Below are 26740 nucleotides of genomic sequence, written 5' to 3' on the forward strand. Positions count from 1 at the left end.
TTTGTAACTAACAAACTTAATGAAAAAACACAGTAACACATGTTTTAGTGAGCATCAGTAAGTATGAAGGGAGAGGGAATCATTTCATAGACTGATTGAGTGACCTGAATTAGACTACTGATTAAGATGTCTTGAGCAATGGGTTGACTTGTGATTAATTTCGCTGCTTGAAAGATCAGTACACATTAAACATATGCTAATGGAAAAACTTTAATTATCAGAATTATACATATTACATAGGAGATCTTTTCTTGTTGTCTTTGTGCAGGAGAAGCATCTGCCCTGCGAGACTATGCAGCCAACACCATGAATGAATTTCTGGGAATGTTCGGTTATGATGACCAGCAGGTAAGGGATGAGCTGACCAAGAAGATCAGCTTTGAGAAGCTCAAAGCTGCTACCTCAGACGCCTCATCCCTAAGCAGTGAGGAAGCCTCACGGCGCGCCCGCTTCTCTAAGTACGAAGAGTACATTCGCAAGCTAAAAGCTGGAGAGACCCTACCTTGGCCCATGCATGCTTCCCCGCCTAAACCAGACGACCTCAACTCAAAACTGGCTCAAGATAAGAGTGCTACCATGCTCCAGACCTCCGGTTGCCTACCGGGAGCCGAGGCACAGATTTACCCCCCCAGCCTGGACCACAAACAGCCAGTAGCACCTCAGCTGGGTAATTCTCAGCCAACTAATCCCTCTCACATGCAGAACATGGCCTCTCGAGCGTCCAAGTATGACTTCTTTATTCAGAAGCTGAAGATGGGTGAGAGTTTACAGCAGCAGAATGGTAATGCTTACAAGCGACCTTCAAAGTATGACCTGGAGAACATCAAGTTTCTGCTTCCCTTCAAGCCTGGCGAGGGCAACCCTGACATGGGCGGTTCCATCGCCTTTAAGACTGGCAAAGTGGGTCGCCCTTCAAAATATGACATCAGAACAATTCCGAAGCTAATGCCAGGAAACCCTGAGCCGTCACTGGTGCCCAATGTCATTTCTACAGCACCAGGGAACCCTGGAGCTCCTGGTGTCCCCACTGTGGGTACAGCTGGAGCCAGCATTGCCCCGGGGCTTACGGTCGACCAGGCAGGACACATAAGTTTCAATGCCTCTGACTACCTGAAGTCCAGCTTTTCTAAGACTGACTCCATCACCACTGGCACTGTGTCCTCTGTTAAGTGAGTCTGCTCAAACTTTATAATTCATAGAAGTTGTTAAAAAAAAAAAAAGTTAAAAATTCTGTGCAGCTGAAAATGTACCCCAAAACTTAATCTCCTTAGATAACAAAAGGTGATAAAATATACAGAACTTGGTGGACAATAGATAATGCTAATTATCCAGCTGCTAATCCTCTCATACTGGTAACTTTGATATGTGCATTTGACCACATTATTGTTTGACATATTGCATTTGTTTTGGATTAACTCTGCTAAAATGTGCTGAAAACTTAGATAGCCTTCCAGAGAATTTCTAATTTTAAGTTTACTGGAGAATACCAAGCTCACCGGTCTGCCTGCTACACTCTGATTCTCTCTCAGTGGAACCCCTTTGGAGCTAATGTGAGGCTCACATACACTTAACTGCTACTGTGAGTCAGTTAGCCTCACGCAAAGGTAATTGCTACCTTCACAGCAGCCAACGGGAATGTAGTGTGAAATGGCGCATAGCGCCCAATAGATCCACGACATGATGAGTTGCGAAGGCGCATGAACTGTTTACTCGCTGTAGCACTCCGTGGAGACTGATTTAGCACAGTCATCGCAAAGTGACTGACTTCCTTCGTTTGGCTAGGGTGTAACAACTCTCCCTTTAATTACTTTGGAGCCATGACTAACCTCCCGGCGAGTCACAGGGGCCGACTCAACACTGCCTGACGAGTGCACTTTAAAGGAACCAAACGAGGGGTTTGGGGAGCTAACCTACAGTTGTGTGCTCTACCAGTAGGAAACAGCTCCCAGAGTCTGTTTGATTGGTTCTGACCTTGTCTCTAGTTAGTCAAGACCTATCAAAGACACTGTTCAAGAGCCCTCAGGCACCTCTCCCTCAGGTTTTGGCCTTTGTTAGGCTGGGGCTCAGTGAAGCTGCAGTCGTGGCTAACTGACCCAGTCTGGTGCTTGTGTACAGGGAGGAGATGGGGTACTAGGGAGAATGTCTGGCAGCATATCTTCCCCTCTGGGCCAGATTAACCTCAGGTCATCCCTGTGTGGAGTTGCTCACATGGAGCTAAATGCCACTTGCTGAGAGGGAGCAAACAGGACCAATACGGTACTATGACTGTTATTATACAGGCATTACTGCTGCCAGCTTCATAAAGGGAATCAGAAAAAGTGCCATTCCTGGCCATGCCTGTGATACATTCTTCTTGATTTCCCGCTTTAAAATGAATTAATTTGAGTTGAAACCGATACAGTGAGCTTGATTGTGTGAACTTACAGCCTCAGTGTGGCCTTACATATTTGTTGGAGTCCAGACTGATTGGAGACGACTTGACATCAACATTACAGCCGGAGCCTCTAGAGAGTATCAGAAAAGGCGTTTTCGTAGCTTTTTTCTCCACTTGCCCATTATCCAGTTTTGCATATAAGCACTCACCAAAATACCCCCATAAAAGATTAATGTCCTTTTGCTCCTGCATTTTGCCTTTCATTGGTTGGGAGACCATGCATCAAAGAGTGTATGCTTCCATCCTTGATTCATACTTCGCACGAAAACGCTGTTATGCCACGGGAAAATGTATATTGATAGTCCAAAGTTTGGGAGCGGCTTGTAAGTAAATATTGTGTCAGTTTGTTTTTATTAACAACAGGCAGCCCAACCTCGCCATTAATCCTGTCTCTTTTGTGTTTGCACTTGCATTAGGAATGGTCTGCCACCAGATAAACCCGCCAGCGACGACATCAACCTCTACCAGAAATATATTGCCAGGTATGCAAATCCCTCAATGTGCTGCACCAATGAAAAAAATATACTGAAAACAGAGGCAACCCTTTTTTATTATCCACCTATGGTGCATTTTATTCAGTGGTATGAGAGTGTCTGTGCACAGTAAATTAATTAAGAAAAGACTGAAATTTATGTGCTGAGTGGAATCTGAAGGATGAGGGGTAATGAAAGAGAAATGGCTTGATGATGGCTTACTGTAACTGGCTGAATAAATGCTCACAGTGTGTAAAGCAGTAAAACATTAAGAAGAACATAATCCTTGTGCAACTTTGTATTATTAGCTGTGACTGACGTTATGAGAGGATATGAGATCAGGCCGAGTTCCTCTTGACTTCTGCAGTTTATTGTTGAAAATCTGAGCCACTGACTGATCTAAAAACTCAGTCATTCACACCAACAGAGACAAAAGCATCAGGGGAGAGGAGCTATCTTATGTTTCAGTGGACACAGAACAATGTCCCCCAATCTGGATTCATCTTGAGGCGACACTAGAAAGGTGATTATCACTTGTTTGTTTATTCCGTTTAAAAAGAAAGAAAAACAGCATTTGAAAAGCCAAAGTGGCTTTGGCGTTAATGATTACTTCTCCAAGCCATAACATGAAGGGCACAAATCAAAGCCTTGGCACTGACAGACACACACATACACACATCCTCTTCTGCACACATACGCGCACACACAAAACCCCTTCCTTGGACTGATTACATTTTGCAAGAAGATTTAATTAAGGAATTTTTAATGAGGCTTCTGCTGGCACTGCCAAGAACTGTTTTGATATTTGCGCTGCATAATGCATAAAATTTGTCTAAACATCTCGGCAGTTGATGCACGGGGAGGTTGCAGATAAGCCCAGATACAGTTTCAATTTCCGTGTTGGGGTTGAGAAAAAAAAAAAAAGGGAAAGCAAAGAAGAGGAGGGAGGAAAAAAAATGGAAAAGGAGGGCTCATAAAAAGGGCAAATGTAGCACTGAGAGGGGAGGTAGAAGCAGGGGAGTGTCCTCTTTAGAGCCAAGGCTAATGAGTGCACACTAACACTAAAAAGCAGCTTTGTAAATGTGTTTCTATCCACGTGTGTTGCAAAAGGAAGAGGGGGGAAAAAAGTTCATCTCTTCACCACACAACAGTTTGATGATTTAAAGAGCTTTCCTGGTAGTGTTTAGTTGCAGTTTTCACTCTTTAAATGCTTTCATGCACCAACCATTGCCTCGGCACTTTGATCTGTGTATCTCTATTGTAACTGGAGATGCGCTGCAATCTCTGTATCGTGGCGATATTAATATTTAATCTGCTGCTGAATAGCAGAGGCCCATTAGGCCCCCTGACGCGGCAAGTGGGAATTGTCCAGAGGCAAAGTGATACAGCTGGGCACTGAGCGGAGGGGTGGGCCATAGTCTCAGGGGGATGAAGGGGGGGGGGGGTCTTTGTGTGTTCATCAGTGTGAACTAGCGTGTGTATGTGTGTGAAAGAACAGTATGGAAAACCATTAATAGTTTGGCCATATGTTGCCTTTAGTGCGTTCGCACCTATTTTGTCTTCTGGTTCTATTTGATTTCTTCTAAAAGAGCCATCAGACCTTTCCAAAAGCTCCCGTCTTTCTCCATCGCTATTTTCCAGGCTCAGATGCACGCATACGCGCGCACGCAGCCAACTTAAAAACAGTAGTGGATATGCCATTCAATTAACTTAATGAACTCAGCAAAGTGATCTGTAAATGCAGCTCTGGGATAATCCTAACAAGGAAAAAACAGAGAGAGAGATGGAAAAAATATTACTTAGCCCCCTTTTCCCCCTCTCCTCTGCACTAACAGATGGAGTTCTTGGCAGCAGCAGCGCAAATGTTTATTTGTGTGTTTTCACTGGTAATTGGAGGATTTTAACAGTCATCATCGTCAGGCTTATAATCACCACTGTAAAAGTGGCTGTACTGTGGCAAGTAGCTGCCTTTTTTTTTTTTTTTGAAGTAGCACCAGACTAATATCCGGTTTGTGCACTCCAGATAAAAGAAAGCAAACGGGTTTTGAAGAGGGAAAGCAGACACAGCCACTGAGTCTCAGGATACCTGACCCTTTACCTCACAGAGCAAAACTGTGGGTAACCTGAAAGAAGTGCACATTGATTTGACAAGCTTTTTCACAGCGATGAGAAATAAAGTAGTCATAGGGTTCTTGGTGATTGAGTGGCTGCGTGTGTATGTCTGTGAAGTAACGGGGTTTCAGTGTAATAAGGGTCTCTTACGGCTGCTTTAGAAATAAATGGAGATAATTTGGCTGAAATTGGTGTGACAGACGGGCAAATTGTTGCGAGCAGAAGTCAGTTTGAAGGTTTGAGCTGTGTTACCTTGAAGGTGAAAGTACGACACGAGCGTAATGCCTCGGAAAGCTTCTCCGCCTGTTTTATTTGGTTTGTTTTCAGGGATTTTAAATAATTTCTTCATTAATCATTCTCGATTTGCTGATGATCATTTTTTTTTAATTAAACCAACCTCTTTGGAAGCTTCAGCCGTTCCATCCCCGTGGTCGTTCTCTGTGTGATGAGCTCTGATGTGCTTTTGTTGTCACTGCTCGGTGTGGCTGTTAAAATGTGTCCTGTAATTTCTTTTTTTTTTTTAGGTTCTCTGGAAGTCAACACTGTGGACACGTGCACTGTGCCTACCAGTACAGAGAGCATTATCACTGTATGGACCCTGACTGTAACTACCAGGTGAGTGTGAGTACCTAATCTCTTATATACATTTAACATTTCTCAAGCATTCTGACTGTTCACGGCTTAATAAATAACACAAAGGTCATTTTGTTTCCAGGGCCACCATCACAGATTGAAACCAGCTAGAGAGCACTTAAATTGCGTTGATTATCAGCACGGTTAGATAAGTTAAGGACACAGCCAAAGTTTGCTGGTCTTCAGTTTACCAAGCAGCCTATGGGTATTTGCATCTATTCAGTTTTCAGGCATCTTCGGGAACAGTTGGTCTTTGACAGTTGGCCTTTCATTACAAAGGTTAATTGTAAGTATCCTGAAATATGGCCTTTTTAAAAAAATCCATTTGTTCTTTTTTTATCCTAATGACACTGGCACCGTAAGGGGCCTGGCTTTAATCCACTTTCACGGTATTAATCTTGCCCCGGTCCCATGAGGTGCGTCATGTATGGCACAGGAAGGAGAAAAAAAACACAAGGCAGATCATGATACAGGCCTTGTGTTTGCTGTAGCATATGGTCCAAAAGAGTTAGACAAACACGGGCAGATTTGTCGAAGATGTAGAAAAAAATCCACGCACAGCTAGAGCTGTGTGTATTTCCTTTCCTTTCTTAACAAGTTTCTGAATTAAGCCATCTTCAGATGTAATCTCCAGTCTGCTCCTGATCAAGAGAGATTACCGCTTGATAAATATTGTTTATGTGGTGAAAAGCATTACAGATCTAAGCTTTCATTTTCTGCTTGAATCCCACTTCACAGTCTGATGAGACACATTCTTGGAGGAATACAAAGGAAAATCATTTCATGTCATTATTTAGAGTGTTAGTTCAGGTTATCATGGCAATTTCCACGGTCAGGTCCACATTTCTCTGTTGCTGCTGCGTCGCATGGAAACACAGATATGCTTTGGAAGCCAGTTCCCAGGATGTCAATACTGAAAAAAACAGGCAGGCAGTGATGAGCAGCCCCTTTCAAAGCGATAACTCATGAAATGTTACATGACACACACTCCTGGAATATTATCCCACTGCCAGCCTCCGGGCGATTGGCTGAGTCTTAACATTCTCCTTTCATGGGCTTGTACATGGGAGAGAGTGTGCATCTTGCCACACTAGTGGGAATCCTAAAATAAATGTAGCAAGTGGCTCCCAACCTTCATCACCACTCAACTGAAAATGAGATCTTTTTCCCAGTCAGCTCTCTCCATGGCCTATTTTGGACAGCTTGATGGATCGAATGTACCACGACCACTCTTCAACCTGTCACCGTTAGATAACAGAAAAGTACAGGCCTGAGATCTGTTTTTTTTTCTTTTTTTTCTTTTTTTTTTTTAGAAAAAAAAATCTCGAAAAAAACCCCAAATCTGAGACAATTATCAGTCAGATTTAAAATCTTAGTTTAAGTGTGTCAGAAAGATACAGTGGGAAACAGGCCAGCGGCAAGGGAATGATCTTGGCTTTTTTACTTGAGCACAAGTGGAACACATGACACAAAGCAATTACCCTACTTTGTACAGCAATTAGTTGCTTTTTAGAATCGTTCTTTCTGATGTTTTTCCCTCAACTGAAGATAAATATGGATAGAAGACAGAACTGTCTCATTGATTTAAGCTTCTCCTGTTACAGTTTCTGTAACATCAGCTTAAACCCAATTACAGAAGATTTGGTAGCTGCAGGTCTCTGTGGAGTGACTTTTCTGCCCCCCCCCCAGCCTCCTGGGGGTGGGAGGGATTTATTATTATTATTATTATTATTATTATTATTATTTAATATATTTTACAGTTTTCGAGGGCAGGCATCTTAGCATATTCGTTTATAATTACAGGCGAAACCTGCACCAAAAGTGAGCGTTAATGCTTTAATTAAAAATGGAATCATATCTCAGCGAATTGAAAGGGAAACTGTTTTTTTGGTTCACTTGTTTGTTTGTTTGTTTTATTGTCTTCTGTTTTCCCCTGTGCACGTCTGAGAAACCATCTGCATGGAACATAATTTTTCCAGACACAAAAACATCAGAACTGTTATCTTGCATGTCAATTGATTCATCTTAATTTAAAAAAAAGTTGAGGGTGGGGGGGGTGGGGGGGGAACAGAAACAAAGAGTGTATGAGGAACATACTTTATGTTCCACGTGGAAGCCTCTGCATTCAGAGACTCCCAGGGCCTTCAGCGCTGCATTTGGATAGGGCACAACTTTGAGATATGCAAAGTAAATTAATAACCACAGAATGCGTCATGTTTAAAGACATCCTGTCCCTCTATATTGCCATGCGCACATCCCTCCCCAACTGCCAATTGGCTCCTGCATGTTGCAGCTGCTGCTTCCACAGAGATAAAGTGACTTGTTGCTGATTCTGTGACTGGTTTAAATAAACACCAACCTGTTGCCGTACATTTTCCCCCTCCCCTTTTGCAGAGGTTTACCAGTAAGCAGGATGTAATCAGGCACTACAACATGCACAAGAAGAGGGACAACTCCCTGCAGCATGGCTTCATGCGCTTCAGCCCTCTGGACGACTGCAGTGTCTACTATCATGGCTGCCACCTCAATGGAAAAAGCACCCATTACCACTGCATGCAGGTACACTACACAGACTCACATCTCCCCGTCCACCTACACACGTACCCGCAATAAACCCACAAAGGTACATGCACAAACATGGAAACAAATATGCAGATATGGTTCCACATGCTTGAGCATTACATATAGTACAAAACAACCACTGCTTCCTTGCTGTCAAAGAATGTGAAATATAGATAAATGCGTCATTCATGATGTCCACAAAATGTTTATTCAGCCTGGTTCTGCCCAGTGTCTTAAAGCAGCTTTTTAAGGGCAATGACATAATTTTGTTTAAAACAGGATAAGTCAGGCAAAAATGAGCAACTTTACATAAATCATGGCCAGATTTGGAAAATCAGGCCACTTGCAAGATGCACAACTCCAGGATGTTTAAAAGTCACAGTTTACCTGCATATTTGTGAAATGGAAACTCACTTTTTCCATTTCTACTAGAGTGTGTTCACAGAGCAGGTTGCAAAACGTGTCCTCAGCGAAATAAAAGAAAACTGAAAAAGGGTAAATACACGTGAGGCTGCTTGTGCTTCACCCACCTCTTCACTCTCTCGCTCCTTAATTGGCATGGCTAAAATTCAGTTAGGTGTTTATATGAACTATACATTTTTCATCTTTTAGTACCAAGCAGCCAGTTGAAGATTATTCCCCCTCTGGATTTGTTTAATTTTTTTTTACATCTGCTTATTTTCAATGTGTCATTGTGCCGAGAGCTTTCTCACCAGCAGGGCAGCAGTGCAGCCCAGGATGGCTTGAGATATATTCTTTTTTAAACCCCTGTAACGGCGTAATTGTTATTAGGACATTTCAGCCCTTGTTTTAAAAGTCCCTGAGAACCTGCAGATGTTGGCATCGGCTCTCTTGATTTAAGGGGGAAAAGAACCGAGTGGAATTTTTTTCATTGTTTGACTCAATATGGAGAAGTTGCCCGGTTTGTGCGGGTGAAAAGTGCCATGGATGATATACAATTGCTGCTTTTAATTCAAACATTACCTGTTTTTTCCCCCCCTTTGTTGGCTCTGAGGGCTCATGTGTACCAGAGCATTTTTAAACTAAAGCCTGAGACAGTCATCTTACTCCTGTCTCCCCCCTCCACTACTGAAATTTGTTCTGAGTTACAGTAAGTTAGTTTGTGGCGACTCACCGTCACTCTCCAAATATGAATTTCCTTTTCTAAAAGGCTGCTTTGCCAGGAAGGTACTGTACTTTCAGCAGCCTTCTGTGGCCACTGTCTCTTTCAGTCATCTTTTTTTTCTTCTTTCTTTCCAATTGTCACAATGGCAAGATTGTTTCCAATTCACAGGTTTGAGATGAAACTCAAAATGCTCTGGTGTTACCACAAATTAAATCTTGAATGTGAGAAAACATTCTTCTTCTACACATTTCTAGGCCACTAGCATTTACTTAACCACAATGAGATGCCTCCTATACATCTAGTACAGTATATCAGATCACTTTTAAAGCATTTTACAAACCATTCTTGCAAAGTGAAACTCATGCACGCTTCGGGCCCAGATCTGGCTTTCGATTAACACGCTCCGACTCTGCTTTGCAGGTGGGGTGCAGCAAGGTGTACACCAGCACTTCAGATGTCATGACCCATGAAAACTTCCATAAAAAGAACGCCCAGTTGATCAACGATGGCTTCCAGAGGTTTCGCGCTACTGAGGACTGTGGCACAGTCGGATGTCAGTTCTACGGGCAGAAGACAACACACTTCCACTGCAGGTGAACAGACCTAATGTGGTTTCTCCTTCGATCAACTGAGATCTCATTGTGTTGTGACTTGCAAATGTACAAAAGTCATTAGAGTACATAAAGCAAACGAATCAGCATCAGAAGAAAGGAAATATTAACATGATCCTTATATGAGATTACAAAGAAACACCAGGAAAAAGGAATAGTTGTAAATAATAATAATAATGGAAAGTTACTTTGTCGAGTCATCTCCCTCCCAGGAATGTAATCCTCTGGCAAAGGTTGCAGGTGGGGATGTGTCAGTGAGCTGCTGCTGTGTCACTGAACCACCCCAGTTATCATTCCACTTCATTATAAAGTGGAATCATACTGAGGCACTGACAAGGCTTCATCACACCTGATCACATTATTCTGCTTGTTTTCCAGGCGCCCAGGCTGCACCTTCACCTTCAAGAACAAGTGTGACATCGAGAAGCACAAGAGCTACCACATCAAGGATGATGCTTACGCCAAAGATGGCTTCAAGAAGTTCTATAAGTATGAGGAATGCAAGTATGAGGGCTGCGTCTACAGCAAAGCCACCAACCACTTCCATTGTATCCGCTCAGGCTGCGGCTTCACCTTTACCTCCACCAGCCAGATGACCTCCCATAAGCGCAAACATGAACGCAGACACATTCGCTCCTCCGGTGTCATGGGCCTCTCTTCCACCTTCCTGGTGCCAAAGGATGAGCCAGAGGAATCCAGCAACGATGACCTGATGGACTTCTCGGCCATCAGCAGCAAGAACTCCAGCCTGAGTGCCTCACCTACGACCCAGCAGTCCACCACTGTACCACACCTGTTGACCACGCCCACCACTGCTGTCTCCTCCTCATCCACATCGGGCCACGCCCTCAAGCTGACCTCCTCGCTGCCCAGTGCGGGCCAGCGTATGTCCACCCTGCTGTCTCAGGCCTTGCCCAGCAACATGCCGGTGGCCCTTGCTCTTTCCAACAGTGCCCTGGCCACCTCCAGCCCATTCTTTCCCCTTATGCCCAGGCTTCCTCTCCAGCCACCTCCTCCAGCCGCTGGCCTGATATCAGCTGTGTCTTCAGGGGCCCACTCCATGCCCACTGACTCACTGACCCAAGGCTGCTCCACAGTGGGGGCAGATGGAGCCATGGCATCCACCCCAACCTCCTTTGCCACCTCCTCCATTATGGAGAAGCTCTCTGCAAGCAAGGGTCTGATTTCACCCATGATGGCCAGACTGGCGGCTGCTGCCCTCAAGCCATCCAGCAGCCCAGACACAGGTCAGTCAGTTAACAGTCATGTTTTTATAGCCATGTTTATCTTATATATTAATGAATAGATAACATAATGTGAGTATAAGTAATTTTTGCTATCCATCTAAAAGTTACTATTTCAGTTCTCTCTTGTTTTTATCAAAAACAGATGAATCAAAATGTACATGAAAAACAGGAGACTACATATCCAAATGTGTATAATATGATACATCCTTTTTTCCTCTTTGTGGACAAAGCAGAGAGAGAGAGCACTCAGAGGTCATCTCTGTAACTATCCCAGAGCAGTGAGAAGGGCAGAAAAGCTGCTGCTTTCAGGCTTAAAGGGACATTCCGGAGGCATGGTCCTCTGCTCTTGGCTTGTTATTGTGTTGATCGTTTGTTAGATACCCACAATCCATTTGGAGATAAATGCGCTGACAGGGGAGAGTAGAGCCTGTAAAAGTCTCTTATGATGTTCAGAGAGGGGGCTCCTGGGGGTTGTGTTGAACATGTTTCCTCATCATTGGTCTCTTATCTCTGTCTGCGCCCGTTCCAAGCAAATGGAGGTGGAATGAAATTAAGTTCAGAAATTGCGAGAACAAAAAAAATAAAAAAATTTTGTATCCTCTATGAAAACTGATAAAAAGAAAAAAACAGAAATCACTCAGGCAGAAATGACTCGATGCACCAGAGCTAAGAAACAGGCTTTTTTTTTTTTTTCACTGATACAAGAATTCAGTCACAGTTGCAGTCATCAGCAAAGACGCACTTTTTGAATTTCTAGAAACCTTCTGTTTCCACAAAACATGTCAGCCTCTATTTAGCATAAATGTAATTCACATAAATTTCAGAGGTAATTGGCTTGTCTATGTTTATCACAGTGCTCTAAACAAAGCCTCTGAATGAAAATGAAGTTAAAGTCTTCAATTGATAATGCACAACAGAGCATAGTCTTGCGTTCGGTTGCAGTGCATACTCCGTGCACTCAACCCGAGCAGGTGGGGTATGGATTGTAAATGGGACTGCTCCGGATGTTGGGACTGGGAAGGATTACAATTCCTGGTGGTGCTCCTGGAGCAGGACAGGCCCTGGGAGAGAGCTGGGGCAGCTGCTCCGAGGAGCCGAGCTGAGCCCAGGCTGTCAGACTGAGCTCCACCTCTGGGCTTCCAGCAGGTAGTCTGAACGCACAGGCAAAGGCCCCCACTGAGGGAGGGGCCTCCACAGATGGTGTCTTCACCACCCCTCTCAATGGCTCACTCAGCTACAGCTCAGATCCCTTTGCTGAAAAACAAGTTATTTCAAATAAGCTCTCCTATTTTAATCGCACACATTTTTTTTGTAAAACTTTAGAGCAGACACAGGATGGGGGGGTTGCTGTGTGGTTTTGTTTCTCATATTTGCTTCATAAAATGTGTGAACAGGACATTTGGGGCTAAAATGAGGAGGAAGTGGTTTGTGCTTCTCTGTTCAAAAAGGTGTGAGAAAAGTCACTGTGTTTGTGGCTATTTTTCTCAGTGTTTATTTTTTCATCGGGTTGTGAAACTTCGCCTCTTTTGCGGTGAATTGTGCATTTTTCCTGTTTCTGCGTTCAGTATTTTCTCAGCTTTTTCTTTTCTTTTTTTTTCATTAATGTTCCGCTCTAATTTACCCCTAAGTGTTTTTCCCAGAGATTCAAGCATCTGAAGGGTTTACTAATTAGACACACAGTACAAATGATCTTTCACAAGCTCTGTATCTTATCCGGAGTAATTACATGGTGGTACATTATTCCTGGATAATTTCCAGAAAGAAGCTGCTTTGAGTCAAACTCATTTGTTCTCTCTCCTTGCAAAGTGCATGCAAAAAAAAAAAAAAAGAAAGAAATCATGATGTGCATCAGAGTAACACTGTTTTGCACTATGATCTACCTTGAGCAGTCAAAGCATCCACTGATTGTATTAAAAATATACTTTACTCAGCATGGTGATCATGTGCAGATCATGTAGTGAGTGGGTGCTCTTCATATAATGTGCTCTCGTTTTGTCTGAGAGCTGATTTAATTGTTGATGACAAGGCAGGATTTGTCTGGGTAGTTAATTTTGGGTATACTCTTAACAAGTTGGGGGAGGGAAGGAGAGCTGGACAGAGACTTGGTGAGCCTTCAGTGACCTCAAACCAGACGCAAAATTGTTTGACTATTGTTTTCTTTTAGCCCCACCCCTGCTCCACCCCCGGCCCCTCCAACCTCAGCCATTGTCAAACTGAACTGACACTGACACTTCCCCATCTCCCAGCTTTCAGCTGACAAGGCCCAAGACTGGCTTTTCCACTTGTATTCTGCCTGATATGTCTCTGGGTCATCTTGTAGTTGGGGGGGGGGGCCTTTGGTTGGTTTCCCCCTTACGTAGGCTGGTCTTGTTTTCTCTGTAGCAAGGAAAAGGAGAGGATCCCCATCAGGCTTAGGGCCAAGGGCACACACTTGGTTGCCCATGACCTTGCCTGTCACAATCCCTCAACACCAGCCCTAATTTTTAAACAACAGATTTCTCACCAAACCGATCGTGGCTGCTGGTGCACTCCAGTTTTAGTGTCTCAGAGGCTACGCCAGGGCTCTCACCCCTCCCACTCACATATATATTTTAAAATAAACTACCACTTATTGTCAACCAAAGGCTCAGCTTTCTCTGTATAGCCCCGGGATAAATTAATATTTCAATCCCTTGGGATTGGGAGGGGGGGCCAGAATTCACCTTCCTGTCAGCATTTTTACCTCAGGTCATCCCCTGGTGTTTATTTATTTCAATTCAGCGCTCCTGTCCTCACTCACAGCATTCACTGAATACCTATTTGGAGGGGAATGTGATCGAGGGGTCACGCTATTTGAACCAATCTGATTGGCTGTCAGCTCCAATCTGACCGACATAGCACCCATGTTCCTTGTGGGTATGCTCAGTGGCATTGGCTGCCGTCCGTTGTCAGGCCAACAAGGAGCCCGGGAAGGTGGGAAGGGAGGGGGTGGCCAATCTGAGACTGCCACTTTCCCTCAGCATTAGCATCTCACTTAATGACCAGTTAAGAGGCAGCCTGGCAAATGAGTTGTGACAAGTGCTGCAGAAAAAGGAGTCTTTTTCCCTCATATCTCCCGCCTCTCAATCACCATTTAAAAGGCTTGACGGCCTGACATAATTTCGCAATAATTATCACTCGGAGTATTCTTTTCGGGCCAGGACAGAAGTCAGATTGGATCTTGTCATAGAGTAATAATGCTGACCAACAATAACTTTGTTGTCTCTTCTCTCCTCTGCATCTCTGGCTTGATCCTCAGGGAATGGGCAGCCGGCATCAGCGAGCCAGTTCAATCTGGTTCAAGTGAAGAAGGAGCCAGTAGACGCCAGCTCTGGGGCTTCCCAAGACTCCACACAGGAACACAGCCTGGACCTGAGCAAGAAAGAACAGAGGTATGAGGCCTGCGTGGTACACTAAGGGTTAATTCAAAATGAAGGATGTTAATTAGTGTGTCTTTAACCAATTCAGCCTACATGTATATATATATATATATATATATATATATATATATATATATATATGCAAAAAAATCAAAAATCAACAAGAACATTCAGCTTCTCTGAATGATAAATGGTTTCTACATGTTTGGCAGCGCTGGTTAAATTCAAAATATTTAATTTATATGAACGTGCATACAATTAGAAAAGTCTCAACATATTTCTCCATTATTTTTTGTGTGTGCGTGTGAGAGAGAGAGAAGGATGTTTACATAAACCTTCAACTCCAATCTTCCCTCCAACCCACAGCAGATCTTATTTCTTAAGAAGACAGCATTTTTCTTCTTCATTATACAGGCACACCTTGTGTGATAAATAGTAATATTTACTGTTCTCATGCAAATCTTGACTAAACATTGTTCATTTTCCTTGTTCCAGTAATGAATCAAACGGACACCCTGTACCAGGGAATACATCTCTTTTATCCTCGCTTATGAATAAGGTAAGATCCATCCATCAAACGCCTTTCATCCCAAGACAAATTAGCGGGACACGAAGGGGCCTGTTTGTTTTTTAATGTTTCACGGCTAATAAGATGAGTTTGTATCATTTAAATTTTCCAGCCATTTTTCATAGAGTGTAATTTTCGCTGCACCTCTCACAAATTAATACAATGAAGCAGTAGCTGGGTGCCATGCCAGATATATAGAGATGTTTGTTTTTTGATGAGCTGTTTTGAACTCGCCGTCCAATTTTTCCTCCTCCTTTATACGTTTTCTTCCCCCTGCCTCACTCTACATTTATTCATAGGGTTTATAAATTATTTGATTAAAAAGTCAGTGGAGGGAAAAAAAAAAAAAAAAAGCAGGAAGGCGCTGCCCTCATTTTTTAACAAGTCTAAATGTTAGCGTATGGAAATGTAGATTTTCTGTGAAGATTAAAATGGACATTGTCTTAGTCATATATCTCATCTGACTGGTACAAATTTGCCAGGTGGTTTCCATCATGTTGATGATGTAATGGCAGATCAGCCACCATTTATTTACTCTCGCCAACTGATCATAACTCCCCCCCACCCCCACCCCCAACCTTCCCCTCCGTGCACCTCTACGCACGTTGTCATTTTAACCTTCCTCTAGGACAGCTCACCTTCAGACTTGCAGTCATTTCACCCAGACGTCGGAGAAGAGCTGCTGTCTAGCAGCTCAGCTGTTGCCATCGTAGCTTTTTGTTGGTTTGCTGCAAGCCACCACATTACATAAAAAGGGTTAACAGGAGCTCCCAGAGGATGCTTGGCAAACACGCTTGGCCTTCACTCAAGCGAAAGCCCGGATGTTTGTAAATCTGGCTGCCCTTTTTAGTTTCGCCAAACCATCCACATGTGTGTGTGTGTGTGTGTGTGTGTGTGTGTGTGTGTGTGTGTGTGTGTGTGTGTGTGTGTGTGTCTGTGTGTATGTGAGGGAGGGAGGGAGTTCATTCTCATACTCTCACTAACATATGAGTGTGCTCAGCTTATATATGCGCAGCTAACCCAGCAGCTGGTGATTTTTGTGCTGTGTGTTTTGTAGATGTCACAGGTGAACCCTGCCCTCTTCAGTGCCATGAACCTGAAGACAGAACTAGAGGCAGGCGAGGGTGGTGACACCTCTGAGGCAGCACAGTATCTGAATAAAGTGCTGAAGAGGCCCCTGCCAGAAAAACCCACTGAGATCTGGAGGACATACCTCCGCAGGTATGGAAAAACAACAACAACAACAACAACAACACACACATATGCAAAAAGCGCCTAGAGTCACTGGATTCATTATGATAGCGAGAAAACAGTCAGAATGTTAAAAAGCTGTGCACGTCCTTGGACAGTCTTTTCCTGTAAATGCTATTCCTCACATACTGTATCACTGGAAACCCCCTGAAAAATAAAAAATATGCTCTTGCAGAAATTTGAAATGACAGTATGGTAGTTACAGTATGACAGACCAAAGGACGTTTACCGTCAGGTGAAAAGTTGCACCAGATGTCCTTACAGGCTGTGTTTTTGTTAAACGGTGGTAAATTTACAGTCTTTCTTATCTGTGTCTGTTAAGGTTTGACACAGATGACTTCTGTGAAGCTCAGTGCGACTTCCTTCACAAGGTTCACTTTCACTGCCTGGTAGAGGACTGCGGTGCCCTCTTCAGCACTGTGGATGGGGCTATAAAACATGCTAAGTGAGTGTCACGCTACCCTCACTCTCTGCATTTTAGTTTTTGGCTTTTATTGATCGGTATAAAAAAAGAGCTTCCATCTTGTTTTTCAGCTTCCACCTCCGAGCCACCTTGAAAGTGAAGTCGGAGCCTCCGTTCGGTGAGGGCAAGGACTCCGGTGAGGGAGCCCAGCTGCAGCCTGTTGCCCCTGTCTCCGTGGCCAACAATCCCTCCATGGATGTTGGACACCTTTCCTCCTCTGGTGGCTACAGCTCTCCTCCCCCCTCCCTGCTGGCCTGGAAGCAGCTGACCGGCAGCATCCCTCAGATGCCAGCCTCGATGCCCAACCTGCCATCCAGTTCCCCTCTGGCCACCACCTCTCTAGAAAATGCTAAGCCACAAGTCAAACCTGGTTTCCTGCAGTTCCAGGAGAAGTATGAGAAAGCTTTGGGTTTTATACACAGTGTGCTGCTTTCCTTCGTACTTTCCACAAGTTGATTAAACTATATTTTCCTTTTTTTTTTCATGCAGTGATCCATGTTTGGCTACTGACTGTAAATACTCAAATAAGTTCCACTTCCACTGCTTGTTTGGCAATTGCAAGTATGTGTGTAAGACCTCTGGAAAGGCAGAATCCCACTGCTTGGACCACATCAACCCAAACAACAACCTGATCAACGTCCGCGACCAGTTTTCCTACTACTCTCTTCAGTGTCTCTGTCCCAACCAGGTGAGTGTGGCTTGATAACTCAGCCAGGAGCTGAATCACCTACTGTCATCTCCCAGAGGTTTCTAAGCATGAAGTATGCTATCTATTAGACCAGTATTTGAGGTTATTTGACTCAAGGCTTTCACAACCACTGCTCCCCGCCTTCCATCTCTGCTGAGAAAGACAGTCGACTCACCCCAGTAATGCCTGTTTATATGTCAATGATGTCATTTTGACTGCCGCATTCTCCTCTCAGAAAAGGCCAATTTAGCTGATATTACCCAATAAATCATTGTCACTTGCACAGTAAACAAGGCTGTCTGGAATAGGGCAAAAATCAGGGGAATGCTTCGCAAATGAAACCTAAATGGCAGCCCCTGCCTGCTCTCATGAGCCCGTATTTGGAAAACCGTTTAAATGAATTCATTAATGTGTCGAAAATCACCCCTCTCAAAAAAAAGTCCCCCTCCCTTCTCCTTCTCCTCCCCACCCCCCCACCCCAGTCTCCATCTCCTGAACTGAGAAGATCTTATTTGGCCCGGTCCTTTGGGATCTGGGCCTCACAAACAGATGGTGGTGTACAGACATGTTAGAGCGGAGGGGTGTTTGTGGGATGCCTGGAAAAGCAAAGTAATTGTACCAAATAACCAGAGAGGAAAAGACTGCGAGGTGTTGATTATGTTTTTTATTTTTTATTTTTATTTATTTATTTATTTTTTGGAGGAACTGTGTGTAGTGTTCGCTTAAACTTTGCTCACAAAGAAAGATCAAATAAAATTAATCAGCTCCTCTGGCTTTCAAACATTCACGACATTTGAGTCATGAAATTGGAAATTATGTGTCTCCACTGCAGCACTGCGAGTTCAGAATGAGGGGCCACTATCACTGTCTGCGGCCTGGCTGCTTCTTTGTCACTAACATCACCACCAAGCTGCCGTGGCACATCAAGAAGCATGAGAAGGCAGAGCGTCGCGCCGCTAATGGCTTCAAATATTTCACCAAGAGGGAGGAGTGTGGGAGGCTGGGTAAGGAAAAACAAAAACTTCTGATCCTGTATAAGTTTTGCCTCTCGCTCCTCGCATCAGCCACGTCGACCGGAACACCTTTTCAAAATAGTTTGCCAGGAGAGATGTGTGGATTAAAGGTGTTACGTTGAGAAAGATGTAGACTAATTTGTACTGTCTGTTGCAAGAGGATATTCCCCGTGTTTACAAAGGGAGAGAGACCAGTGTTGGCAAACAGGGTGTCATGCATTGTGAGTGGTTTAAGAAGCATGAAACAAGTCTGCCTCGTAGGTTTTGTTGCTGCATTTTGCATATTCACAATGGCACCTCAAGTCCCAGAGGTAGTCTTGCCTGTACTATATGAGCAATAATGTCAAAGAGGGCAATCACATCCAGGTTGTTTTCTTCTTTCTTTTGCCCCTGTCAGAAATGAGCAATTAGGTTTGTGTTTGTTAATTATCTGGCTTGTCTGGTTTAGCCTGTTTGTGTTGTGAAGCTGCGCCTCACAGCCACCGCTGCCATCACACAGAAATGAATTAAAAGTGATCTGTTTTTTTCAGGCGGTTACACAAGCTTTTCAGAGCGCAGAAACAAAGCAAACAAAACCAGGCCCTAAACAGCTGTTTTTTGTCCCCAGCCTGATCTGCCAAGTGTATTGTTTGGGCTGGAGGGGGAAAAAAACAGAAAGGATTACCATTGCTGGCACTCCAGTTATAAAGAATTGATGGGTTGCCAGTATCCATGGCAGCAACATTAAACTGAGCACCGCTGCTGATGTTACCTGGTTTCTGTCTCACAAAAGGCCCTCCGTGTCACGGGGGTTACTGTTATTTGCTCAACTTTGCGTGTTTAAAACGTTGTGTGTGCAAAAGCTATTTGATGACACAGACATGTTTTTCTCTTAAAGTGGGTGCCATGGTTACTGACATGCTAGCACCTGCCCAGCATGTTACTCTTTCAATTATTTCTGCCTGCTTTTATATAATGGTATTTGATTAACAGGCACAAAACGGCACATTCATTTAATTTGAAATCATAAAGCAATTAGAGGTAGACCGGTTAAAACACTGGAAAAGAGCAGAAGAATATAGAGCAGACAGCAACACACCGGAGAACAAAAGGAAAAATGACAATGGAGATACTTTGAAAAATGAATTTAATATGGGAATAATTGTATATTTACTTTGGTTTGCAGGGGTGTGTGCATTATTGGCCCACAGAAAATGAGAATTTATTTATGTAAATTCCTAATTGAATAAAGCATGTCAGTGTAATAAAAGAGCTCCACAGGTTTAGTGCACAAGAAGCCTTGACTTGCTCAGTATGACACCAGAGTGATCTAATATTCCTCCTACATGTACACTCTGAAACACTTTGAAACCCGATCCCTCTTTTGTCAGAGCTATATCATGAAATTAAAAAAAAAAAAAAAAACCTCAAAATATTTCACTTTGTGTTTGATGTAATCATAACGCCGTCACAGTGATAATATTGCGTTTGGCACGGGAGCCGTTTTTGGACGCGGCACAATGAGCCAAGGACAAATTGAGCTGTTACTATTTTTTTGTGTTTTGTTTTTTTTTTCCTGCAGGTTGTAAGTATAACCAAGTCAACAGCCATTTCCACTGCATCCGTGAGGGTTGCCAGTTCTCCTTCCTGCTCAAACACCAGATGACCTCACATGCACGCAAGCACATGAGGCGGATGCTCGGGAAGAACTTTGACAGAGTCCCATCCCAGGTACAAGCACGCAAACGGCAACGTGTGACACATTTTGATAAAGATAATTAAAAAATACAGGTTAAACTTCTCAACGAACCGAAACCTGTGCTGAATAGTTGTTTATTCAAACATATTATAAGGAATCACACGCCCTTTTACAGAGAGATTAAATTGTGTACTGTATGTACTTTCCCTCAGCTGCCACACTGAGCATTTATTGATTGCAGATATTTTTATCTTTTTCCTGCTATCGTCAGTTTTGACCATAAATATTGTTCAGTATTTCTACTTTTTTATCATAACACTGTATAACAACTCACCCATCAGCACTGCACTACTAACGGTGCATACGTTTTTTTTTTATTTTTTAACGCACGTGTTCATATCGCTCTTTAATTTCTCACTGTACATTCAGATGTATACTGCACGTATCTTTTTTTCTCCTATATTGAGTGTCTTGTTCTGCTGATCTGCAGTTCTGCTTTTATTATTCTGCTAATTTCCCTCACGGGATTGATAACGTGTCTGTCTGCCTATATTTTTTATCTAAATTTTATATTTTATGTTCATGCAAACACGCCGCTGTTAGTGGTTTTGGGTGGGTTTTTTTTTCTTTTTTTTGGGGGGGGGGGGGGGGGGGGGGGGGGGGGGGGCTTCCCTTCCAATAAGGGCGGCTCAAAAATCTTCTGATAACATAAAATAAAGAGAAAAGTAAGGATTAAAAACATGCGAGCAACTGTAAAACAAATCTTAAGCGGCGAAAGTCCTTTCCTGTTATGATTTTTTTTTTTATTTAAGATCTTGCGTTGTCTTGGTAACTTGTTGACCTGGTTTGTTTGGTTTTCTCAGGTTTTTTTTTTTTTACGTATTTCTTTTTCAGCATTCTGCTGTTTCCTTTCATGTTCAAGGAAAGACTACAGAAGACATGTGATGCTCTGTAAAAAAGAGAGTACTGCTCATATCCTGCCATACCAGTCAATAACAAATCACTCATTACATTCTTTTGATGAAGTTTTTTTTTTTTTTTTTTTAACACGTAATTTCCTCAGTTAACCTCTGCAGTAGGTGTGGGATTGTACCCTTTGTGGATAAAAATGTAGATTTTCTAGTTCTGTTTGTTGGTTTTTCTTTCTTGCTGTTGTTGTTGTTGTAGCCTTCATATAATGACAAAAGTATGAAGTTCATTCTCTCAAAATGTACTTCTGACATCTTGAGAAATGCTTGGTTGTACGCCAAGAGCCAACACCTGCATTGATTCTTTATAATCCAAGATGTTTGTTTCATAAGTCACTGTGCAATAATTTACTTGTTTTTTTTTTTTTCTTCTTCTTCTAGGTGATGTCACTCAGCCGCAGGGCGGATGAGATGCACCAGCATGCATCGGGTATGGTGCCCGGGTCCATAACGACCCAGCCTGGCATCAGCTCCAGCTTTTCCAATGTTGCGGATGAGAATGATGACTACATGGACTACATGGGAGGAGGCGGCAGCCCCTTGGGCCTTTCCTCTGAGTCCTCTAACCAGGACCGAAGCTGCACCAGCACACCTGTGGGCAACGATAGCTCTCCAGCAGGTGAGAATATGTGAACTCGACACGTCAGCATGCCAACATTTGGTGCAGTTTAGTCTAAAGATGAACAGTGCAACACACGTCATGCATCACTCAGTCCACACTCCTCCCGGAAAGCTAGCAACTTGTCATTTCATGCGTTCTCCAGTCACAATTCTGATTTACAATCAATAAGATGCATTAGTCATAATATATGTGGCTGATGACAATGCTTTATTCTTATGTTATGAGTTGTGGACAAGACGGTTTCCAGTTTGTCTGGTCATCCTCATAAAACCTCCATTTTGTACATCAGTGGTTTGAGATATTGCACTGTATGTAGCTTATTACATTTTCCTCTGGCCAGAGATCATCCCTGTGGCTTTATGTCTACTTTAGCACTTTTAGTGGTTTGAGTTTTGGGAGAAAGGAAATGAGAAACAGCCTCTTTTTCCTCAAACTTATTGAATAAATGGATTCTCCTCTATATTTTTTCCTAAATCTTAGCCTGTCTCTGATTTTTCACATTTCTCCATGTGTTGCCAGAATTATCCACTGCTCTCATCATTGTTGTTTTGGCTGGGTTACTTGTCTTGAATGGGCCTCATTTTGTATCATTCTCTTATCTTTTATCTTTCCCTTTTTTTTGCCTCCCATCCCTCTGTGTGTGTGTGTGTGTGTGGGTGTGTGTGTATGTATGATTTGGTCCCCGTGTTTGTCTTTGTTCCCGTCTCTGTGTGTTTTCTCCCTCTTGCCTGTCCTTCACCCTCTCTGGTCAACCTGTCTCTCCAGGACAAGGCTGCCACACCACCACTTCTGCTCCTACCACCCCTGCTGACACTAGCGCTACCCAGAATGCACCTCCTTCTTCCTCTTCGCCTCCTCCACCACTACCACTACCACCACCTCCTCTTCCTCCTCCTCCTTCCACTCTTCAGCCTGGCCTACAGTCCCAGGCCCCATCCCTCTCTCCTGCTCTCCTCCGACCTCCTCTCCCCTCACTCCCATACCTCCTTTCTCCATCCTGTCTGTCATACTCTCTGCTCAGCGCCTCTCTGGGAGCCACTCGGAGTGTTGTCATGCCAACCAACACACCAGCTTTCAGCCCCATCATTGCCACTCCGTCTCCGGTTAAAAATGACGTCCCTATAGTGCAGGATGCTGCAGGTACTTATCCCCGGCGCAAACCAACACTGCAGCTGTCATTCTCAATTACTGAGTCCTGTGCAGCATTTAACTGTGTGATCCAGCCTTTCTCATTCTGCACTATTGTTATGAAAAGATGAAAAAAAAGGAAGCATGCAAAAAGAGAACATTTATGCAGAAATGCTGAAAGTTGCATGCTTACTGTGTGGCTAACAGAACAGCAAATATGTCTGTAATCACTTCACTTGCACCTTTGTGCGTACTTTCCCTTTGAGTATCACTAGGATTTAGCGAGAGAGCAGTAAATTTGGCACCTGTTCTGTGAACCCTGGGCCTTGTTTAGCTTCCATTAACAAGGCTGCATCAGCAAAGCTCTTATTTAATCTCGCCTCAAGTTTTATCGAGGCCCGCTGCTTCCTGTCTTGCAGAACAGGGATCACATCATTAGCAGTGACCCCAGGGTGTTGCAAAAAAGGTGGGTGCCCCTCATAAAACAAATATGGAGATAAGAGGGTTGGTTAAGACTCCCAGCTCCGCCTCTGTTTTGGAGGCCCGAGACACCCTGTAAAAGTGTCATGCCTTACAGTCAATCTATCACCCCCCCCCTCCTTATTTAATCATTCAGGAAATTAGGAATTAAAAAAATTGTGGCTAGCTGTGCTTACTCAGCTGTGAACCACTCCTGGCTGACCGGGGTTGAACATTAGAGTTTTAACCAGGACAGTCATTTGTTTGTAATTTGTGGGTTTTAATTTATAAACCACCTGATTATTTGTTTTAATGCGCTTCTCTCTTTTCTTTAGGCAACACCATCTCCATTCCCACAGCCACTGGTGCAAAGAAGCGCTTCTGGATAATCGAGGACATGTCTCCATATGGCAAGCGCCGAAAGACTGCATCGTCACGTAAGATGCTGGACGAGGGGATGATGCTGGAGGGATTCCGGCGCTATGACCTCTACGAGAACTGCAAGGACTCCAGCTGCCAGTTTTCTCTAAAAGTGACCCACTACCACTGCACTCGTGAGAACTGTGGCTACAAGTTCTGTGGCCGCACCCACATGTACAAGCACGCCCAGCACCACGACCGTGTAGACAACCTGGTCCTGGACGACTTCAAGCGCTTCAAATCTTCGCTCAGCTGCAACTTTCCTGACTGCCAGTTTTCAGGCAACAGCACCCACTTCCACTGTCTGCGCTGTGGCTTCCGCTGCACTGATAGCACCAAGGTGACGGCCCACCGCAAGCACCACGGCAAGCAAGATGTGATCAGCGCTGCTGGCTTCTGCCAGTTCAGCTCCAGTGCTGACTGTGAGGTTCCTGACTGCAAATATAAGCTCAAGTGCTCACACTTCCACTGCACCTTCCCCGAGTGTAAGCACACAGTGGTGGGCATGTCCCAGATGGATTCCCACAAGAGAAAACACGAGAAGCAGGAGCGAGGCGAGCTGCCGTCTGTGTCACCAAAGCAGGAGGGGGCGCACCACCTGGGAGGAAATGTGGCGGCAGTCCCTCCGTCCTCCATGGGTCTGTCTACATCTTCACCTGGTGGCCTCCACGGTTTGTCCCACAGCATCAACAGCAGTACTCCCTCCATGATCTACCAGACAGGTGGCATTGCTTCTGACTATAATCACTCATACCCACCATCCTCCATCAATTTGGACAGCTCCCTCAACCTGGGCACAGACACCAGCAGCTCACTGTTTTTCCTGAAGAATGCCGCCGGTCTGGGCCTCAGCGACTCCCTGGACCTCAGCAAGAAGATGCACCACAACACAGCACGATCAGCCCACAACCCCTCAACCCCGCTGGGTCTGCCGGCAGCTCAGGACGACACCACGGGAACATCCGGGGAGGCTGAGGATGACATGTCACCAGAGGAGGAGGTGCAGGCAGAGGAAGAGGATGAAGAAGAGGAGGAGGAGGAGGATGAGGAGGAAGAGGCAGAGGCAGAAGATGATATCAACACTGACTCAAACGATGATTCGATGGCAGAGCCTGACGGTGAAAAAGACAATGGCCAGAGTTTCAATGCTTCCGTTAACCACACTGATGCTTCCCAACTGGAAAAGCAAGAAGATGCTGACCCATAAATAAAAAAACAAACAAACTGAGTTTAGAAACTGCAGAAAGATTCTGTGTACTATGAATAAACGAAAATGAAAGTGGCCTCATTTATCATGTGGAGAGACTTCAGATGACGACAAAAAACAACAACAGCGTGGAGAGAATGATGGCCCGAAATGATTTATTATGATGTTTACAAGATGACCAACATTATTAATTCAATTATGCATTAAAAAATACGAATGGAGACACACAGAGTTAGGCCCTGTTTCACACATGGGACAGCAATGTAAAGCATTTTACTACACATCAGTCTTTTTGTGTGCGTGCATGTTTGACTTTAATTTATTTTCATTTTTTCACTTTTTTGTGTGGACAAAAAAAAAAAACACGTTAGAAAAACAAAAACAAATCTCTCTATATAACTATATATGTAAGTGTGTGTGTGTGTGTGTGTGTGTGTGTGTGCGTGCGTGCGAAAGATGATACAAAGGAAATTGCTGGCACAGGCGACATGAACTGCAGAGCCGTGGATACATAGAAAAAGGGACGTGAATCACTAAGGGGAAATAGGATGTGTTTCAAACATTTGATCTTTTTCTGTATTATTTTATTATTAATTATTATTATTATTAGACACTGAGAGAACGGGGTTACATTTTGCTTGTTCCCATCTCTTTGGTATTTTCCTTTGTTCTCAATGATACACGGACTCGACCAACAGCTGGTTGGTCGGTCTCAGCTGCAGTCCGGCGTCCTTTAAGCCGCCAACGACAGTTCTCTCTGACATTCTGCTAGAAAATGTTCAACTAGCACCAAATCCAAGCTTAAACCTTTGTAATTTTAGGCCCCTGTGGAGGAGTCAAGTTTGTGCGTGGGTAGTGCACTTTTTCTATTAGCTGACCATGATGATAGATAAGTCATAAGTATATTTAAAAATATTTTTGTTACCATTTGCATCTTTGCATTAAAAAAAAAAAGTCCTTTTGTTGTGTTGTTTAGTCAGAAGCATATCGATCTGTAAGCCGGAGAGGTCTTGATTAATGCCCGGCAAGTCATGCAGGATTATTTGGTTAGGGGGTGGGTGGGTGTGTGTGTGTGTGTGTGTGTGTGTGTGTGTGTGTGTGTGTGTGTGTGTGTGTGTGTGCGCGCGCGTGTGTGTGGGGGGGGTATTTCAAGACTGACCGGAGGAAATGATGAGTCACTCAGATGCAGCAACGGGAAGGGGTTGGGGTGGGGGGGATTGGGGGGTATAGAGGAAGCGTCAGGGAGTGTGTTTTATGTTGAAAATGTACAGACCGAAAATGCCTCAGCGGCGTTTTGTTTTCCATTCACTATGGCTGTGGTTGAGCTCCTGTTGTAATGGTTTTTATTTAATATTTATGTGACCTTCCAATGAGAAATTTTTAGAGTGTTATTGCACTTTTTAGGTTCATTTTTACCGTCTGGGGAAAGAAAAAAAAAAAAGAAAAGAAAAAAAGAATGATATATATCTTTTAACAGGGAATTTGCTTTAAAGATGTTGTTTTAGTTCACTTTTGCTTTGATGCACAAATAGATGTTAGTGTGACAAAGAACTGTTGTTCTGTGGTTTATTTAAAGATTGGTTTTTATTTTTGCTTCTTCTGTGATTGGACAGTACCCAAAAAAGAAAGGAAAAAAGAAAAAAAAAAAAAAAAGGAAATGCGGTGCGTCAGAAAAACGG

The 26740-nt window shown here is 43.7% G+C and overlaps 1 protein-coding gene across 4 annotated transcripts in view; it reads left to right on the forward strand.

The window, feature by feature from the left end:
• The window catches only part of casz1 (castor zinc finger 1), a 73430-nt gene extending 47389 nt beyond the window's left edge, over window positions 1-26041 (forward strand). The window contains exons 3-19 of one of the 4 annotated variants that reach the window (XM_030732959.1): window positions 269-1169; window positions 2851-2916; window positions 5544-5640; window positions 8047-8211; window positions 9761-9933; window positions 10330-11198; window positions 14476-14608; window positions 15092-15155; window positions 16222-16385; window positions 16738-16860; window positions 16950-17270; window positions 17368-17566; window positions 18399-18570; window positions 20141-20289; window positions 21607-21844; window positions 22613-22987; window positions 23770-26041. In XM_030732959.1, the coding sequence (XP_030588819.1) occupies window positions 269-1169; window positions 2851-2916; window positions 5544-5640; window positions 8047-8211; window positions 9761-9933; window positions 10330-11198; window positions 14476-14608; window positions 15092-15155; window positions 16222-16385; window positions 16738-16860; window positions 16950-17270; window positions 17368-17566; window positions 18399-18570; window positions 20141-20289; window positions 21607-21844; window positions 22613-22987; window positions 23770-25061 (5501 nt within the window). In that variant the 3' untranslated portion in view covers window positions 25062-26041. The remainder of the gene's footprint in view (window positions 1-268; window positions 1170-2850; window positions 2917-5543; window positions 5641-8046; window positions 8212-9760; window positions 9934-10329; window positions 11199-14475; window positions 14609-15091; window positions 15156-16221; window positions 16386-16737; window positions 16861-16949; window positions 17271-17367; window positions 17567-18398; window positions 18571-20140; window positions 20290-21606; window positions 21845-22612; window positions 22988-23769) is intronic. The other 3 variants (XM_030732961.1, XM_030732962.1, XM_030732963.1) reach the window with 3 other exon arrangements.
• Window positions 26042-26740: the final 699 nt, after the last annotated feature.

The sequence above is a fragment of the Archocentrus centrarchus genome, chromosome 7, assembly GCF_007364275.1.
Source record: "Archocentrus centrarchus isolate MPI-CPG fArcCen1 chromosome 7, fArcCen1, whole genome shotgun sequence".
Taxonomy (NCBI): Eukaryota; Metazoa; Chordata; class Actinopteri; order Cichliformes; family Cichlidae; genus Archocentrus; species Archocentrus centrarchus.